General features: G+C 40.5%; 2 protein-coding genes across 3 annotated transcripts in view; one reads left to right on the top strand and one right to left on the bottom strand.

The window, feature by feature from the left end:
* The first annotated feature begins 3,655 nt into the window (after nucleotides 1–3,655).
* abi3b (ABI family, member 3b) lies at nucleotides 3,656–6,208 on the top strand. The gene is given in 4 exon segments (XM_040135955.1): nucleotides 3,656–3,799; nucleotides 3,948–4,115; nucleotides 4,624–4,803; nucleotides 5,711–6,208. Coding segments are annotated over 4 exon segments (990 nt in total).
* A 5,606-nt stretch (nucleotides 6,209–11,814) lies between these two features.
* Nucleotides 11,815–20,238, bottom strand: part of mpp2b (membrane palmitoylated protein 2b) — a 34,783-nt gene continuing 26,359 nt past the window's right edge. For both annotated transcript variants that reach the window (XM_040136183.1, XM_040136184.1), the window contains 8 exons: nucleotides 19,378–19,605; nucleotides 16,195–16,326; nucleotides 15,946–16,048; nucleotides 14,847–14,915; nucleotides 14,573–14,734; nucleotides 14,137–14,339; nucleotides 13,576–13,704; nucleotides 11,815–12,939 (listed from right to left, as the gene is read on the bottom strand). In XM_040136183.1, the coding sequence (XP_039992117.1) occupies nucleotides 12,763–12,939; nucleotides 13,576–13,704; nucleotides 14,137–14,339; nucleotides 14,573–14,734; nucleotides 14,847–14,915; nucleotides 15,946–16,048; nucleotides 16,195–16,326; nucleotides 19,378–19,605 (1,203 nt within the window). In that variant the 3' untranslated portion in view covers nucleotides 11,815–12,762. The remainder of the gene's footprint in view (nucleotides 12,940–13,575; nucleotides 13,705–14,136; nucleotides 14,340–14,572; nucleotides 14,735–14,846; nucleotides 14,916–15,945; nucleotides 16,049–16,194; nucleotides 16,327–19,377; nucleotides 19,606–20,238) is intronic.

Here is a 20,238-nt window from a genome sequence, read left to right as displayed (position 1 = left end):
GCTGTGATAGCCCAGAACATCCAATCTTCACAAACAGGCATATGTCGCACACCACTGGACATGGATGCTGCAGGGCGCAATGTCTGTGTGTGTGTTTGTGTGTATGTGACCGGGTACTGTAGGGTATAAGATGACTTGTTAAAATGTGTAGTTTCTTCACCCATGCACTGAATAACTTAAACCCCATGCACACAACTAATATTATTCCAATTTAATCTACATTCATCCTGCAAAATCCTTTACATATCGAAGTGATAATGCTGAAAGAGTCAGCAGTTATGCCTCTCTAGCAAGACAGTAAGAAGTGATTAGATGGTTTTTATCTTCAATTATTTCGAGAAAGACGGATTTTGAGGATTTAATAAGATGCCAACAAGCTGTTAATGCAAAGAGGGATTCACAGGAGGTAACCACTGAGAGTCAATGGTAAATCTAGGTAGCTGATAGGAGGCTGACAGATTTTAACCAACTGTAGACACCTGTCCTTTAACAAGAACCGCACTGTTTCAATGTGCACAGTGTTGATTAAATCATTAAGCCATAATTTGAATGTGGGAACTTCCTTTTTGCTGCTGTCATCAGGGTATTAAAAATGAATTGTTAAAATTGCAATTGGCATTTTGCTCACTCTCCTGTCTTTGTGGTGGAACCTCTTAGGGCGTGATGACATAAAACTTTATGATTACTAGTCACGTCAGTGTTGCTGGTATTGTTTTCACCTTGTGTGTGTGTGTGTGTGTGTGTGTGTGTGTGTGTGTGTGTGTGTGTGTGTGTGTGTGTGTGTGTGTGTGTGTGCGTCATCATGGCAAAATGTGGTCCTGGAGACACCTACTGTAGCAGGAACTACCACAGAGGCAGTTTTGAGGACTTTGGTAGGTGTCTGTTCATCTGTGGACAGATATGCGACCCGGATAGAATCACAGCCGTGCAAGATACAGTCAATAAACTGTACAGGTGTGTAATTGAGATCAAAATGAAGGCCGAATTCGAGGATTGGTGTGGTCCGATCCTTGAGTACGAGTGTAGAATAATGAATGAACAGTTAACTATGGGTTCCAAAATGTTGGTTGCACATTTAACGCTTGCAAAGAAAATTACATAATGTCTGAGGTCAATGAGAGGGCAGGAAGGTAAGTATAGTGTTCTTCCTTTCCTCAGCTGCAGTAGGTGTCTCTACAGTATAATATATCATCAGGCTCTGTCTGGAGTCTGGACATAGTGTGCTGAATCATACCAGTGTCTATGTGAGTATACACTACCCCAACAAAAGCAAAGGGACAGAATAACAGCTATTTGTCATTGCCAGAGACTACGGAGAAAGTTTAGTGCTGCATAATACAATACACCAGATACAGAATGTATGTACCGACATGCATTAAAATAAATCTGAATCTTTTTATCCATCAATAAATGTAGGGTTCGTTCAGCTAAAGCAAAAGGCAGCAAAAAAGTAATAATTATAAGAGTGATCAGTGTTATCATTATTTTAAAAGGACAATCTCAATTTGCCAAGAATCCACGCTTTCCATGCACGAAAAATAAAAATACATGGGAAGGTAATTATTAATATATTAAAACATTATGACTCTAGACGGTGATGAACAGAGACAAAAGGAATGTTCAATAAAGAAATAAATTTATATACCCCTTATCAGTGGGCAAGGATCCTGATCATTATATAATATGAGTTACAACAAACTGATAGCAGCACAAACTCTGGCAGAAATCCACTATAATATCTTTCATATCCAACCTGAGACAAAGCTTGTATTACTTTTGAAGGCTAAGCGAACTATTATCAGATCCTTAAAAGAAGATAGTAATTTCCTTGGTGTTCGCTTTGAAAAATTAGGGTATTTGTGGGATTTGCTTCCCACAGCATTTAGATGCTCCAAAGCTGACATTTAATGAATTTCACCAAAAAAAAAACATTTTTGAACTTTCCACAATGTGTCATTACAAGGGGACTGTGATGAGGTCACTTTGATCTAATGAAAGGTTTACTGAGGTCATACAACAGTGTGAAACACATTTTATCATCGGTCAGATGCAGATGTTTATCAGGTATAATGTTTATCATGTTCATCATGTTAGTTTAGCGTGTTAGCATGCTAATGTGCTAATTAGCACTATGCACAAAATGCATCTGAAGCTGATGAGAATGTCATTAGTTTTTTCAGGAATTTGGTCGTAAACCATTGGACAAATTAAAAGCGTGATCTGATGTTGGTGCTAGTGCAAAAGTTAAGGGACCACCAAAGTTATGAGGGCTCCTCCTAAAGGAAACATGAATATTTGCAATAAATTTCATGGCAATTCATCCACATCTAGTAGTTGTGGAGACATTTCACTCAATACTTCAAATGTCAACCTTGCGGTGGTGCTAGAGGAAAAGTCAGAAGATCGACTTAGTCATTATGATACCACGGTTGTCTCTATAAGATTTTATGCAAATCCATTTCGTCGATGATGGGAAATTTTGCTGTACAAGTGAAAACTTTGACCTGCCAGTGGTGCTAGCAGAAAAATTAGCGGATCACCAAAATTATTACCATTCAACCTCTGGATACCATGAACATTTTTACCGAATTTCATGGCAATCAATAGTTGTTGAGACTTTTCAATACAAAAACAATGTCATCTCATGGTCGTGCAATAGGATAAGTCGGGGTATCATTTGGATTCATCCTCTGGGAACCATAAATGTCTGTACAAAATTTCATGGCCATTCATTTGATAGTTGTCGAGACCTTTCCCCAAAAAGATGGTCATCCCTAGAACCATTTTGCTAGCTCGGCTAAAAATGGAAGTGAAGGGGAACTGTGGAAGAGTCCTCTTGATAAACTGAAACATGGCAAAACATGCACACGTTTACAACGTGTTTCCCTTGACCTGACCATTTGCTTTAAGTATGTAAGCAGACCAGAAGTCGCTTTAAAAACTGGAATCAGGCGGCTGTGAACTGTATACACACAGACACAATCAAGGATGCTGGTGAGGTCAAGTTGTTTTAACAGGATATCCTGAGCAAAACAAAGTGTTTTGACTTGGCTGGGCATTTTGTAGTTATGTGACAATGTTCCACTTAGACGAGAAACGTGATCCAGTCCAGCTGATATCGAGTTTATTTAATGCTTCAGTTTACTAGTCAACTTTTCGCTGCTTAGGTTATGCCATCTGCAGCTTGGGTCTTTCATCATAATCATCATCATCATCATCATCATCCACATTGAGAGAGGCTCTTTTCTCTAGACTGCACTGACCTCTAGTGGATTTTATAAGTAGTACCAGTGGCTGTCATACACTCTCCGGGTATTATGTAATATATTTTATAGTATATATTATTGTCTATGTCAAACGGTAGCCTGTAACAATATACATACAAGAAACATCATTTTTTCCTGAGGAGACAGATGTTACTTATGCTACAGTCTCAGTGCATGTCTACCTTGGGCAGCCCTGACCTGGAACCAGCTGCTGTGAGACGGAGTAAAGTCTTTACCCTGCGGAAATTCCGCGTTCACAGCCGACCAAACACCTCCCTGCCTCGACTGACTCTTGACAAAAAAAAAAAAACAAAAAAAAAAAACCCTCCTCAGGTAGCGTAAAGTACATTTCTAAAGAGGTTACTTTAAAGGTTTTGTTAGCGGCGCCCATGGGAGAAATGACGGAGCAAAAGAACTTTTCTGAAGTTATTACTCAGATATTGCAAGCGGGACCAGATGCCAGAAAACATCTGGTTGATAACCAAAGCAACCTCCTCCGAGTCGCAGATTACTGCGAAAACAATTTCCTTCAGGTGAGTAATGCTCATAAAAAACATCACAGTATAACTCTCTGATACTGTAGTCTTAGATCCTTACCATAAATTCAAGGCTTTTGAAGCATTTTACAAGTAACACGTATAACCTGTCCTGTTTTCTTGTTTGTTTTTTCTCATTCTGTAGGCAGAGGACTCAAGCAAGGCCGTCGAGGAAGCCAAGGCTTTGGCTGCCCAGGCACTGGCCAGTGTGACCTACCAGATCAACAGTCTGGCCAGCACCGTGCTGAGACTGCTGGACTCACAGGCCATGCAGATTAAAGCTATGGAGTCCTCTGTCAACCTGCTGTCACTGGTGAGGAACACCTTTCACCGAAAACACACCTGAGCCCTACCCCAACACAGCGACTCTGCATACTATAGCTGGAGGGGAAAAAGTTAGTTAGTCCTTAGAAGGTGGCACCATTCTTTTTGTTTAATGAAATGACTAAATAATGAACACACCAGTAATTACAGTTTTCTTCAGTGCATTTGATTTCTACGACAGTAATTGCATGGCATTGCATAATTGTATGTCATTCAGAAAGATCAGTAACTCATTGCGTGCAAGTCAAATGAAAATAGCTAGAAGTGTGTTGAATGTGTTTTTTGTTTTTTTTTTCACTTGTCGGTTATGCACGTACTTCAACACCATCCCTTCAATCTGTGGTCAGTTTCGTTGCTTTGCTCCATGCAAGCCACTTGTTTTATTTTTGTCATGCAGTACCTTTATAAGAGAGGCACTTACATGGGAAATGAGTGAGTTGAAAATGGAGTTTCTGTGTATTGTTGATTGAGGCTGTTCACGCTGTGCCCCGCTCCAGGCTGCTGCTATCCACTTCGAGAAGGTAGCGAGGAGAGAAATTGGTGTGTTCACTACTCCCAAAAACAGGAGTCGCTCCAAGCTTATGGCCCCGCCGCCTTCAGGCAAGGAGCCAGAGAAAGGCTACTCAAGAGTGCCAATATCATATTCCATCTTGGACTCCACTGGACACTGTTTTCAGGTAAATTGGACACTAGATTGAAAGAGAAAATTGAACACAGCATTTGAGTCTACACAACCCCCATGAATTCCCATTACATTAAGATGTATATTCCTCCTCACTCCCCCTTTTCCATGGGGTAGTACCGGTGTTATGTCTAGTGTGCTGTACAGTATGGCCGACTGTGAAGTAGAGATGTGTTTCTTCACCTTCATTCATGTTCTCGCCACAGGTCAGCGAGGAGCAGCCCAGAGAGAGTGCAGACAGCATACAGAGCACTGCGGAGAGCTCTATGTATGTAGGCACGGTCCTCCTATGCCCTTTTTATAGCAAGACAGTGATCATATTCAAACACTCAGATAATGATTATTATTATATGGGGATAATATCTATAATTACTTTCTAATTGCTTCTGCGGAAGTAGTTTGACATTTTAGAAATACGCTCATTGAAGTTTCTGACGAGAGTTAGATTAGAAGATTGATGACTCTCTCATGTCTGTCTGTTGAATAAAAGACTGCAGGCATCAGTCATTTAGCTTAGCTTAGCATAAAGATTGGGAACGGCGTAAAAGGCTAGCTAGGCTCTGTCCATAGGTAACAAAATCAGCCTACCAGTGCCTGTAAATCTCACTTATTAACATGCTATATCTTGTTTGTTTGTTCGATCCGAGAAAGGAGAAATAACATGTTAGTGAGCTTTAGAGGAGCCATTAGGTGGATTTTGGTACCTTTGGACAGAGCCAGGCTGGATGTTTGCCCCTGTTTCCAGTCTTCATGCTAAGCTAAGCTAACAGTCTCTTGGAACTAGTTCATGTTGCACAGACAGATATGAGAGGAGTAGCCACCTTCTCATCTTCTCATCCTCTCAGGATGTCTTTATTGGTCACAGTAGCTGAAGGTCTATTTTCTTTTTGTCTTGTTTGCAGATCCAGTTTTGGCATCGCTGTGCCTCCGCCATCAGTCCCCACCTTGCGAAGTGTCACCAACCCCACCAGCGACAGCCTGCCTCCCCCTCCTCCGCCTACTGCTGACCTGGACCCCACTGGGCCTGCTCCTCCACCCCCACCACCTCCCCCTTCCTTCATGGACAATGGCCTCCTTCCTCTGCCCTCCTTGACCTCACCCACATGTCTCCCCCCGCCTCCCCCTCCGCCGACTATCAGTCTGTCAAACGACATCTACCCGCCTCCACCTCCTTCAGACGCGGGAGGTGCCCCTCTTCCTCCTCCGCCCCCACCTCCACCATTATCAGGAGCTAGTCCTCTTCCCCCTCCTCCTCCACCCCCACCAGTGTCAGGAGCTGTGCCACCTCCTCCTCAACCACCACTTAATATTGGCACCTCTGGTATTGTGCCACCACCACCTCCACCTCCACCTCCCCCTCTTCTACATTAATGAACCATATAGTTCATGTTACTGGATGATTTTCTTTCTGCAAGAGTAAAGCAGTTAACAGCGTGAGCAGACCTGCTGGCTTTTCCCCTTTAGCTGGATGTATAAAACATGCTGCATGTGACATATTTTCTGGCCTTTTTTTGAGATCAACATTAAGCGTAAATAAAAGTTTGAAAACGTATGTGTAGTGGTTTAAACTTGCGCCTTTTCGTCTGTGTTAAATGGCACATTATGAGCCTCAAATCATATTTTTTCTGGGACAGAAAATCATCCTTCAAAGTGAAACGTTCTGCTGCGTTGAATGCTGCTCTGCTGAGCGTGTTTCAACAACACCTTGACTGCATTCCTAAGAACAAGCTGAAACAAGGATTCCTGTGTTTTCTTGTTATCCTCTTTTTTCTTGTTATGTGTGTGTTCCCTTCCTTATTACATCTCTTTGTTATTACAATGTTTCTTAATCAGTAAGCTTCACCTTAAAGGCCAGTGGCCTTTAGCCAAACACGGTCATCCTACTGTGTACTGAAATCAGTGTCAGTGATTAAGTTCTTTACGTCACTGGGTGTAATCTCGGTGAGTTCTGCTACTTTAAACAGGTCAATGAGGCTATAAAGTGTCTGTTGCAAGTCAGCAGTCTACTTAACCTGCATTACATGTCCGGTACTTGAAGGTAAGCTTTATTTTCAACATAGAAAATATCAGATTAGTCAGGGACGGCTTATTCAAACTTGCTAAATCATTTGCTTTGCTGTGTTGTGTTTAACTCTGCTCAGTAGGGCCTGAAACAGAAGGACCAGCCTGATCACACAAGGCCCATTATTATATATTCATCAAAAGGGGAAAGGAAAAGTCTCACTGCCGCCTTTCATTACTGCCTTCTTTTACTTAAATGGATCCAACGTCAAGTCTGTAATCTTGTATGTAGCAGCAGCCCATAAAAGCTACAAACACTGTACAGCTTTAACTTTGTGCTTTATTGTTATGTAGACAAAGTTGCCTTTCTGTGAGAGCAGGAATGAAATCTAGTGTGTTTGTCGGATGAAAATTCTAGTATTGTGCTGCTTCCACACAAACAGTACTTATGTTTATCTTCTGTTTATGTCGTGTGATGTAAGAATACGAACAGACAAAGAGCCACCTTTGACCTCTCCATGGATAAATGTATTGCAAAACTGAACACTGAATTGCGTACCAAACAGTAAAAAAGAGTTACAATCATGAGATTTAAAATCAGATCTGTCCATTTGGATGACAAGGAATCTTCTTCTTTTTTCTTTCTTTTTAAAAAAAAATTTTTGCTCAGTTGTGAAACCCGATTTAGAAAATAAAACTGCCAAGCCTTGAGTAAGTATTTCCTGTATTCTCAGCGTGTTAAGATTAATTTGACCTACCATACACCTCATTGAATGCATATTGCACATAATTTCAGCTATTTCTTTATTTCAGGATTCCTTTGTTGTGTCTTGGTATCGTTCTGTGGTTTTATTGTTGCCATTTGGCAAAAAAAACGCAGAGAAAATGCGAGGCTGGCCCCCGAGGCCCAGTAACTCTCCATCTGTATACGTCATCCCCATATATGGGGGGGGGAGGATGAGGATGAGGAAGTAATGGATATATATGAACCATATTTTCAACCTCCTTACAGAGCCCTTCCCATGTACAGCTCAAGAAATGTCAGTCCGCCTCCATACAGGGTACAGCACTGGTCGTGTTCACCTTCATACCTGTATCACACTTCACGATGAGAATGCTCATACTATTTAGATATGTGGTTGGTTGTGTTTTTTCAATCTAAAGATAAACCTGAAAATGTTTTTCAAGGTGTCTCAATTCCATCAGCAGCAACCAAACTGCATAAAGTGTTGGCTCTGTGATTAAATGTCTCCTCTTCTCTTTTCCAGTTTGAACCACCATCCTACCCAGACCCACCACCATCATACACAGACCCTCCACCTAATTCAGAGCAGCCCTGATCCTCCTCACCTTCCTCCTCCTCCGCATCAAGCATCCTCTAGCCCGAACGCATTTTTCTTTTTATTATGAGCCAGGTTAACGGAATCAAATAAGGGTCAATAGGAGTTTGAGCTTTTGAAACCAAGTTCAGAAATAAATTTTAAAAATGTGAATGTCAGCATTTTTAGACCTGTCTGAATGGGATATTTAAAATTGTGAACCTGTAGAGAATCTGAAGTTTTTTGATGATGTCAAAATAAAACTTGCGCACAAATTATATCGACAGTGAGGTTACACAAAGAAAACAAACTCAAAGCAGAAAACCATGAGTGTGAAAGTTCCTACTCTGTGTGACAGTGAAGTTACACATGAACACACACTTGAATTACAATTTTCAGCCTTGCTTTTACAGCTGAAATCAGGGCCAAAAAGTACTTGTACTTCCTGCTTTAAATCTGTGCCCAGATGTTCAAAAATAAGCAGTTCCTTTTTCATGGTTGTTCTTTAACCTCACTGTTGCTATTACTTTTGCAGTAATTTTATTTACAGTAGACATTCTCAACTTTTTCTCCAAGTACAAATCTTTTCTGCACATTCTCTTGCAGAGCCTCATCATATGCAACCATGGATTATGAAAGTCTTTCTGAACATATTAACATCTAAATCTTCTTGACCCTTATTTGAACCCATGCAGGTTACAGTAACTTTCCGTGCATATAAGTGGTTGTATGTTTTATTTGTGACATATGCGTATAGGATTAATCTACCTGGAAACAATCCACTATGTGGAAGGAGTATCTTTATTTGACTGACACAACTACTAAATCATATGTACCATATGTACAGGATATATATTGTGACAGAGTTATAGGCACTAATTGTTTACATTTTAATAATACTTTGGCTACTTTATAATGTAATTTACAAAGTTCAGCAATTTATACTCATGAATAAGTTAATTTAAGTAAAATCACAATTGAAATGAATTAATTTTAAAAAGTGTTAAGTTTTTTTTGTCTAGAAAGCAAAGTAGGAAGATGGGCTTCAGTCCATGCAGTGCAAAGAATTCAGCCATCACTATTCAGGGGGAATATAAAACTTGTTTGCTATCATGACACACTTTGTATAGCCTAAGTAGAAACAGAGCAGTAGTTTCTAACAGCTGACATCTGAGGAAGAGTGACCTCAACAGTGACCTCTGTTGATGGTTTGTGACCATTAATTGTGAATGACATAATTCAACATACACGAGAAATATGAAAGCACACCTCTAAGTCCTGTGTCTTTAAAGAAGACAATAATGCTGTAAAAGCTCTTCACCTTGTGTACTTCCCTAAGTGACACATTATCCTCTGATAGCGACCCACAGGTCGGCACAGTTTTTCTATGTTTTGGATTCTTTACTAAGGTAAGGACTCATCACACTCTTAAAAAAAAGAGAAAAGATAAGAACCCAGTTATGGTATAACTCTGTGTCATCAGTTTGAGTTGTGTTTAAATTATGTGAATTCACGGATTTTCACTTAAAGTTGTTATGAACAACGGATTTATAGGTTGAAGGTCCACCGTCAGTTGTTCAACTCCAGCAGTATAACGTTGAACATTATGCCGGTCATTCGTGTTCCTTCCTGTGCTGCTAACAAACAGACTGCCCTGCACTGCTGAGCAGTTTTCAGTGGTTTTTTAAAATGGCATTATTGTTAGGGAAACACTGCAGCGTCCCTATAGGTCCCTGTGGTCGGTCATTTAGTACTCAGAGTCGAATATAATTGTTCCTGTTAGCTTCCATAAACTGAGATGTAAAGGCTGACACATCATATCCTCTGACATCAGCTCACACCCACTTACTGATTTTTGTCAGTTAAAATGTCCAGACTTTGCTTCTTATCAGAAAAGACTGCTTACTAGTTTTCGTATTATTCCACTGTACTGTATAATCTCATAATGTAGATGTTTTGCTGTGCTGTTTATGACTAGAAAACAAATTCAAATATTTGTCTCACTGTCAATGAAAGTCCATATTTCACATAACTGTATTGTTGCTAATTTCAAGGAAGATGACACCGAACTCACCTGCTGCACTATATATCTTAATTTTTTTTTTTCACAGTGATGTCAGCAGGTTGACATAATCCCAGCCATGACTCTGGTAATGAATATCTTTCAATATATGTAAGTAATGATGATGAAGAAAGTCAAGAATGAATCTCTCCATGCAGGACGGGAATTACTGACTTGAGACATAAAATAAATAAGTACTGAAATGATTGAATTGTGTCCCTAGATTCCCAGTCTTGGTGGTGTCCATAGCCGCGGTACTCCTCTGCTTCTATCTTCATGCAAGAAAGAAAAGAGCAGCATATGATGTCACCATAGCAGGGACGCAAGATGATAACACTTCTTCAGTGCTCCACACAATTTCTTTGGCAGAACATCAAGTGGAAGTGGACAGACTTTACAACAGACTCCCTCCTCGCTACAGCACTGTGGATCACCCACCTCCATACTCACTGGTGCGTGAGCCCTCTCTACAGTCGGCCATTATCATTGGATCACAGCGCACAGATTTAAGCAGTTGGTGTATTATTCAAAGATATTGCTGACACATAGGAATAGCTTTTACATCTTTTACGTCGTGTCTGCTGTTTTGACCTTTGCCATTCTTCGTATTGTGTCACACAAAAATCCACAGTGGTATTCTGGCTCAGAGAATCACACAATCATTTAATATCCTACATAGTTTTGAAAGAACCATATCATTGCTCTGTAAATGAACAATTCTCCGATCGGCATATTCGAACTCTAAAAAAATCAACACTGTGTTACTAAAGGCTAAGTACACTTTTTCTTTGAACTTCACTTTCATGCAGTTTGACCCCAAGCTGACAAGCGTTTGGCCAGGGGGCCTGCCGCCTGACTACGAAATGTATCCCGTAACGCTGCCTCTGGCACCTCATCACTGGATGACACCCATCGGACCTCTGTATCCGACCCCATCACCCTCGCCCACCTCCAACGGCCACCCACAGCCTCAGACGTTACTGCAGACATCCACTAACTGAACTCCATTTAACTGTCAAGAAATGCTGAGGATGCACCTTGTGTTGTTTTTGTGTATTTTGAAAAATAGTATTGCCATTTATTTAACATAATGTCATCTTAATTTAAAAAATAATTTGCATTAATATTAACTGAAGACAATGAAGCAAGTTTTGGAACATTTCAAATTTTAATTTTTATATGAACATCAAAACTACAGTGTATGTAGTTGACCAACTGCATCTACTCAGTGGCAGAATCATCAAAGCACCAAGTGTTTATCTATGTTATACTATGTAGTCTTTATTACAATACAGTACTTACAAGTTTTAGGGAAAATAAAATAAATATTAAATAAGTTGCCAGTATTATTTTTTTTCTATTTTATAAGAAGGAACATGTACAGTGACAGAAGTGAAATGTTCCATGATGAAAAAATAGAGTGTTTCCTTGGCTTTTGAACCATGTTAAGGCAAAAGTAAGTATGAAGAAGCCATTGATAAATATTTTTACTGTTTGTACTTCAAAAATAACAAAAAAAAAAGTGATAATCTCCATCAGTTTTCCAAACTGTAATGTTAAGTAATATATTTGCCTTCATTATACAAATCAGTGCATACTGTAGGCTACTTCTTCAGCTTTTTACTTTTTTTTTTTTTTTTTTTTTTTTACTAGGGTTTCAGTGTTCTCAGTGCTACAAATACAACTCTAACAAAATCAAGCAGGCAGCAGTCAGACTCTCTGATCCATTTGCTGGATCATCTCACTGTTAAACGAACCAAAAGCTTTACCAGCAAAGGACAGTGTAACAAACCTAAAAAGGAAACAAAACAAATTGAGACTGTACCATTAATCCAACATGCCTCAACAGAAGAGTTTCCACTGCTCTCACTGTGTTTTATGTGTACATGTATCAGTGTGTGTGTGAGTAGATGTATTGCATGTACATTTTTTTGTTTATAATTATCTATTGCTGTTCATTTTTCAAATGAGTGGAGACATACAAGATAAAGCACATTTCTGAACACATACAATCATACTGTATGATCAAATGGTAAAATATAGAGAATTTAATACAAATATGACATTTGGTATCTTTCCTTAACCAATTTGTCCTACAGATCCAATGTAAACATTACACTACAAAGTAAAGTATTTAAGATTTGGAAAGGCGAAAAAGTTCAATATCCGTCGACGAAAACCTCCAACAGAGCACTGTTATCTGCAAAACGTATGCTTTACTCTAAGTCTATTCTCACGTTTATGATAACATACACACACTCACTCACACTATTGCACTAAACCTCATAGTCAACTCTAAATCCTTCTCAACAAATACTAATAGAATTAATCCAATTCTGACAAATAAAATACAACTTGACATTAGGCCCAACAGAGGAACACTAACTTTGTACAAAAACGCTCTACATGAGGCTGGTCATTTGCACTGAAACATGATGCCAGGCCCTTCACAACAGACCTCCACCACCCCATGACCGAATGGATACAGCCCCTCTGGAGCTGCGAATGTTAAATTGTCCTCCAACCTTTGACCTGTGACTCTGGCACCTTGCTGGTGAGCTCTTGGTGTCTTTCAGAAGACCCAGCTGACAGGCACCCACTGCTGCTCGGTTGACAGTTTCTCCAGTGCCAACCGTAGACTTCGGAAAGCTGCATCCAGGCCGTCGTTCACGATGCAGAGGTCAAAGTAATGTCCATAGGCTCTCTTAATGCGCTCACTCTCATCCACCGTCCTCTTTAGCTCAGAATCCTGTAGGGAGCATGCCAGGGGGAGGTGCAGGAGAGTGAGATGATTAGGTGAAAATAAATGTAATGCGCAGGCAGTTACTTGAATGGAAGAAAGGAGGAAACAGCGAAATTGGTGCCCAACTGAAATCAAATCAGTTTGCATGTAACTAAATAATGTAACTTTCATGTTAGCGTTCCTCCATACTGAGTAAATCAAACACATTAAGTAATCCAGTTATTACTACAATGAGCTTTCTTGTGAAGAATTTCAATGTAACTTTTTGAGGATACAACATTTGGAATATTTTGTTTCACTGTAAAGACGGGACCATCAGCTTTTGAAGGAATAGTCCAACATTTTGCGAAATATGCTCATTCACTTTCTTGCCGAGACTTAGATGAGAAGATTGATATGACTCTCACGTCTGTACAATAAATATGTAACAACTCCAGTAGAAACTCTGCGGGTTGTAAGGCAAATGGTCTGGGCCAATTAATAAAACATATAAAACCCCATAAAACATTTAACTGTAATTTTTACACTGTGTCATTTTTACACTTTTGTACAGATTAAACAAACAAGATAAATCGTGTTAATTAGTGAGCTTTTGAGAGTCCCAAAGTTTCGAGCTATTCGTTTAAGAGAACACACACTCACTGTTAACTGTTTTGTGACCACTCCTGACTCAATTGCTGACCGATTCATGGCCTTGAGAACCTCGAAGTCTGGGGCTTCAATGAACACAACATAGGGCAGGAACTCTGACGTCCGCAGGACTTTGAGAGCCTTTGTAAAAAAAAAATAAAAAATGAAAAAACACAGATGTGTAGAAGAGATATTTCAATCACTGCATCACTGCACAGCGAGCAATGGAAATAGATGAAACTCACATGCATTTATAAAGCTGAAAAAGTGATTAAAATGCAACTGCAGGGTCTTCATCTAACAAATTTATCAAGCTAATGTGTGTAAATAAGATTAGTTGCTTGTTTTGAGCGAGTAATGCTGATCATTAAGAGATCCTTTTTGATGAATATGGATGATTTGCTTCGCCTGAAAATACTTCAGTAGCAATGAGCTGTACATAATCGGTCTGAATCTAGTTTTATACTTCAATCATTTAAAGTGGAAACGTGACAAGTTTATGTAGGTGAAGAACAGAAGCAGAAGAATTAAGGGAAGTGAAGGAAGAGAAGAGTATGTGTGAGCTTCCTCTACCTGTGGGTTGACGTCCAGGATGCAGATCTTTCCTGTTTCGATCACCTCGTGTATGGAGTTGATCTTCGTCCCATACAGGTTCCCGTCGTACTCGCCATGCTCCAAGAAACGGGCATTTTTTATGTCACACTCCATTTCGCTGCGGGTCATGAAAGAGTACATCTGGCCATCCCTCTCATCCACCTTTGGTTTTCTGGAGGTGACTGAGGGATAAAGAGAAATCCAAACACAGAAATGGATTATCATCTATTTTAAAGTAATCCCACAATATAGTGCTAAAGGATGAAGTTCTCTAAGGAAATCTAAACAACAATGTAATCTGAATACTTTGATTTGGTTTAGGTTGTTCACATAACGCAAAAACAGACACTAACTGGTAGAAATATGGTAAAATGCAAGGATAAAGTGACAAAAAAGTGTGAATGGCTGCACTCACAGGGGATGGTGGTGCCATAACGCTGAGTATCCGACACCAGCAGCTTGTTCTTCAGACTGCGACGGCCGACCCCCTGCGCACCAATCAGAACCAGAGTCTTCCTCCTGAAGGGCGGGACCTTGGCAACCTCTTCATAGATCCTCAACTCATGGCGATCAAATTCTAATTAGAAACCAGTAATTAGGGAGATCAACACAATAAACTGCAATGCACTGAGTCATTCTGTCCAGTCCAGTTAAGCTCATATAAACTGCGATATTAAAGATTTTAATACCTGCATTCTTGGTGGTCAAATACATCATCTTCTTTTTCTTCTTGCCGCCCATCCCAGCACACAGAGGACCTGAGACAGACAGCAACACGCAAAACTCAATAAAACCTCCAACCTTGGTGCTTGTCTCTGCCATCCACTTCAACAAAGTCCCTGATAAAAGCTATAGGGAGTTATAGGGAGACAGTACCACTAGGTGGCACTGTGCATTGACTGAACCGCCTGTGCAACCAGTCTGCTGCCACAGAACACCTGTGACTAGGCGATCTGCTGGCCTTCTGTTCAATATGGCAGATTATTTGGCTGCTGGGGAAGAATCTCTTATGTACAAAGATGTACACGGAGACAATTATGAGCTCTTTTGTTCGTTTTCATGATGAAATTCAACTCATCAAGCTGTGGCTAGTAACAATTGTGGCCCTGCACCTTAAAGCCAGAGTGCTGATTATGAAATATTTTCCTCAATTTATTAATTGGATCAATAATCTTACGACCTCACCGTCCAAAAGCATTCTGTTCAAATGTTTTATTCAAACCATACTGGCAGTTGGTATAAAATGTGGAACACGTGCTAACAGACAGATGTGTCCTTCCCAGCTCCAAGGGCAGTACAGTTGGGCTGTCATCTTCCTCCCCTCCACAAGTGAAGGGCATGCGGCTGGCTGTGACTCACCACCTGTTTTGTTGCTGCTGAGGACAAATCTCAAGGAACGGAGCCTCTTTTCACGCCACATCTCGTAAGAGATGATTATTGATCAGGTTTGTATTTAGGGGGATCTTAAAACCACTCCTCAATCAATGCTCCTTCTCAGGGAGGGCTGTTGGTGAATGTCAGACCCTGCAGCTTAACAAGCAGCAGATTGGATCAGGCCGCCTGAGTCAAGCCGATGCTCATTACGAGTTTTCCAGTGCTCACTGATGAGTTAACAGACTGGAGAGGTGAGAAGAGGATGAGCGGCTGGCGCCAGATGAAATGCTTGTATGATATGGAGAGGAACAGATGTTGTCTTTGTTGCTGGTGTGTTTGTGCAGTGAGGAGTCTGTCGAATCTGCATAATGAGAGGTGCTTCTCTGCTCTGCTGCGTGCTGCTGAGAGATGTACCTGTGGTAGTGAGCTCCAGATCTCTCTTCACAAACGCTTTCCTCTTCTCCTCGAGGAGCTGGCTTGGAATTAGACCTGCACTGCCTCCCTCTATGTGACAGGCCTATGAGGGAAACACACATGCACACACAAAAAAATGAGCGATCAATTTAACAAGCTAGTGAATAAAAACAGAAAGGTGCAAACTGCCCTATGAACACAATCCTGTTGACTCTGTATCTGGCTGGAAAGGTTGGGGACTATACTGACCTGCCACCAGTTGAGGTCCTCCTGGTTAAAGATCTGCAGAATGTCTCCACTGCTGAAGCTAAGCCCTGCCTCCTTACAGGGAATCAGGTTATCATGAGATGGGTCGTAGTCAAAGTGACACTTTACAAAGGCCTAAAAAGATCAACACATGTCACAGCAAACATGTCAGTGAAACATCTAAGTTAGACTAAATAAATACATATTTAATAGGAAAAATTGGCTTTGTAACATGGTAGAATTGTATACTTCTGCTGCGGTGTGTTAGATGGATTGGGTGAGTAAGAGTCCATCACTATGAAACAGCCTTGCCCACTTAGAGCCTACTGCATCTCTCAGCTCACTTTCCTGACATCTCAGGGCAAGAGGATTCAGCTCATAAACCAAACCCTGTATCCCAACCCCCACTGACAGGACAAGGAGAGAGACCGCCAGAGAGAGAGGGAGCGAGTGAGATAGACAGAGGGAGAGACACAGAAATAAAGAGAGAGAGCGCCAAAATCTGTAGCCATGGCAACCATCCTCCTCCCCCTCGCCATTTGACGCCTTTTCTCCTACTTAACTGCATGAACATTAAAAAAAGCCTGTCAGCCCTTACTGTACTGTGTGTGTGTGTGTTTGTGTTTGTGTGTGTGTGTGTGTCTGTGTGCGCCTCATTCACCTGTATGGACACAATGGACGGACAGACACACACACTTGGACACAAACACAGAACCACAATCAAAGTCTCCATCGGCCAAAGGGAGCTGTCAGTTGAGTTTTGTCGCCATGCAATGGCCAAGCTCCAGGCGTGAAACACAGACAGCTGGATTACATTCAGAGAGAACTTCTGGGAATGACTCTAATCATCACAACACCTCACACAGTACAACATCCACCTAAACAACTCAACTGTGTGAGCACTGCCAAATCAGTCTTTAATATCTCTGACAGACAGCCTCTATTAAGTGTTCAGGTAGGCACTTTGATATCCGGAGCTGATATTACCAAAAAAGGGAAATCTTAACACTTGTACACTCTGGTTTCCCTTTTTAATTGTATCAAGAAGCCACGACTCAGACGAGACTCTTTTCAGTGACTAAGCCGAAGAAAGGGAGGGTATTAAGTTTTCTTACATGAAGGCAATTTTAGAGTGTTTCTGCAAGACTGGTTGCTGCACTCAGGTTCAGTAGGTCTGCCCACAGCTGGAAATGTGACTTTTACAACAGCTACATTACTACTCCAGTTTTGATAGTTTGCATGCTTTCATTTCATTTCATGGATGACACTGTTCCGTCACAGGCTGAAGGGATTCTCTCATTTTTTGGGCTAATTTAAAGAAAAGAATAACATAACTACAGCAGTGCTAGCAGCTCTGTGAGGCTGTACATAAGCAAAGTGGTGCTTTCAGCTAAATGCTAATGCTTGAATTTTTATAAGCAGTCTTTCATCCAATAGTTGTCCAGACATTTCACCACAAATGTCAACTTGCTGGCGCTGCAGGAAAAGTCAGGGGATCACCAAAGTCAGTAGGACACATCCTCTGGGCCTGACAGATATATGTACCGCATGTCATGGCAATCCGTCCTACAGTGGCTGAGATATGTCAGTATGGACAAAGTGGTGGACTGACATTGCTAACGCTGCTACAAATGAATTCTTATCCAGTGGGGAACGCTTTTATCACTTCCTGGAATTGTGGAGGTGAACATTTTTCATCCAACAGCAAAATATATGCTTCAAATACATGTATAAACTATGCTAATAATCCTAGCACACAAACCCTCTCAACATCATTTCCTGTAGATTATGTTCCAGTATATTTTGGGCTGATGTTAGGAATTAATTTTCTTCGAATTCGACTATCCCTCTTCTCTTTGGCTGAGACCAATCAGTCATAGAGCCTTGTGCCCAACACTTCTCTAGCTGTGTATACTCCACCCTCTGATGTGCTCTATCCTTCCATCCTATTGGCAATGCATCAGCAGGCAAGATAACCCTTCTCTTTCCCCTCACTGTAAACTGGGTCACCTTTTCAGTGTTACCAGCCTCCTCTGGCTCTTAGAAAGCCAGTGTTCATTAGCTAGCATAAACCTACAGTATGACAACCAGAACAACAAGTACTTTTTCCCTGTGTGTTGTTCAACTGTTAAAAACAGTGTATTGAGTAATTTCCTACAAATATTTGATAATGCAACAAATTTTCTGTTGTGAAATTTATGACCATGGGATGAAAGGACAAAATCCAAAAAGAACACAATGACTCCAGTGTCATGAGCTATGATCTATGGGATCACTCTTTTTCTCTTTTTCATGGAGGCTTCAATTTTTGATCCATTATGCATAAGCAGAAAATTACTCTGCATTTGGATAAGTGACAAAACTGAAATGTGGGATTTATAGCCAAATAGCCAAAGTCATCTAGAAAGTCCTGCTGTAGAATTAGATATATGAGTCTTAGCAGAGCATACAAGGTTACAGACTTTCAGGGAAGATGCCAGGGAGGACAGTGAGTGGTACTTGTTGACTGATAAAAATGACCATAACCTTTCAAACTAATCATAACCTTTTGTACAATGGTTATTTCAGGATGTGTGGGTGTTCAAAAATGTATTGTGCTTTGAAAGAGTGTGGGATTCAATGTGGAAAATCATAAAAATATTTCAAACACAAGGAGTTGCACACAAAGGATATGAGCTACAGTATATGTATCCATCACCATGAACATATTTTACACATTTAAGTCTCTGGGGGTCTTGCACACAAATGAGGGTAAATTGAAGTGTGAGACTGACAGGTTATAGGTATGACATTGGTAGTATGGTTTACAGTACATACTATAATGAATCAACTCAATTTGTATAAAATATATGCCAAGGTCATGATTGGTTCATTCAAAACCCATCATTTTAGAATTGCATTTTCTTACATTGTTTTAATCTTTTTTGCTTTTATTGCATTTGATCTTTCTTACTTGTTAAATTGCACTTATATTTAATTTAATATATTTTATTTTGCCATACTTTTCTTAGTTTTTACATCTTTTGTAAAGCGCCTTATATCTTATATTTGAAAAATGCCATATAAAGAGCATCCTCTTATTATTATTATTATTATTATTATTAGCTGGGTGGTTGGCATGAGTTTTAACAGTCTGTGTAACTGTGCACAGTATGTTGGCTTGGTTTGTGTATCCCCCTGGCTGACCTGTCTTGGTGTGTGTGGCTCCTGGTAACTGGGCAGGATCTTCAGCACCACACTGCCGCTGGCCTCCTTCAGCATCTCCTGGAGCACTTTGGGGTCATTGCCCACTTCCTTGCCATTCACTTCCTTGATGATGTCACCCACGTGGAGCAACCCTTGCTGGTCAATCATGCCACCATGGAGGATCCTGGCAATCACCAGCTCGCCACTCTCCACTCGAAACGTGACTCCCTATTCACACAGACACAGTTGAAATACAATAGTCATTTAGTAAGTGAGCTAACTAGACCAGATGAGTCAGGGTGAGGTTCAGTGTTGTGAACAACCAGAAACTGCCATGGCTGAGTGGTGAAGCTTATCCAGACAGGTCTTAGGCTAATTACTGTAATGGTCACTAGATGCTGACTGCAAAAATATCCAACTGTTCCATTAGGAAGATATTTAGGCTTAAATAAAGATACACTTCAGAGTGTTTTTGCTAGTTTGGCGGTATCCAAGGCTATTATGATCAATTATTGTTGCTGCTCCTTGTTTAACCCATTTAGAATCCACTTATGCTCCCTCACCTTTAATAAAATTTGGATTTTCTGGTGCCACTGACTTGGTTGACTTAGTGACAGCAAACCTCAAGTTACATATCTAATGACCTTTCAGAAACGTATGAATGAATCCACAGATAGGTCGCAGAGGGTAGAAAGTGAAACAGTAGAAAGCCTGGACAAGTTGGAGTCCATGGTATAAATGAACAACATGTCAACCTACTGCAAATAAATCATTGGTATTTTGTGCTACAAAGCAGTATAAATCTGACTAATTTCTCTTTTAAACAATGCTACAAAAGGATCTAATTATACTGAGTGCATG

The sequence above is a fragment of the Xiphias gladius genome, chromosome 9, assembly GCF_016859285.1.
Source record: "Xiphias gladius isolate SHS-SW01 ecotype Sanya breed wild chromosome 9, ASM1685928v1, whole genome shotgun sequence".
NCBI classification, from domain to species: Eukaryota; Metazoa; Chordata; class Actinopteri; order Istiophoriformes; family Xiphiidae; genus Xiphias; species Xiphias gladius.
The sequence above is the reverse complement of the archived record's forward strand: the minus strand, read 5'-3'. Positions and strand labels throughout refer to the sequence as shown.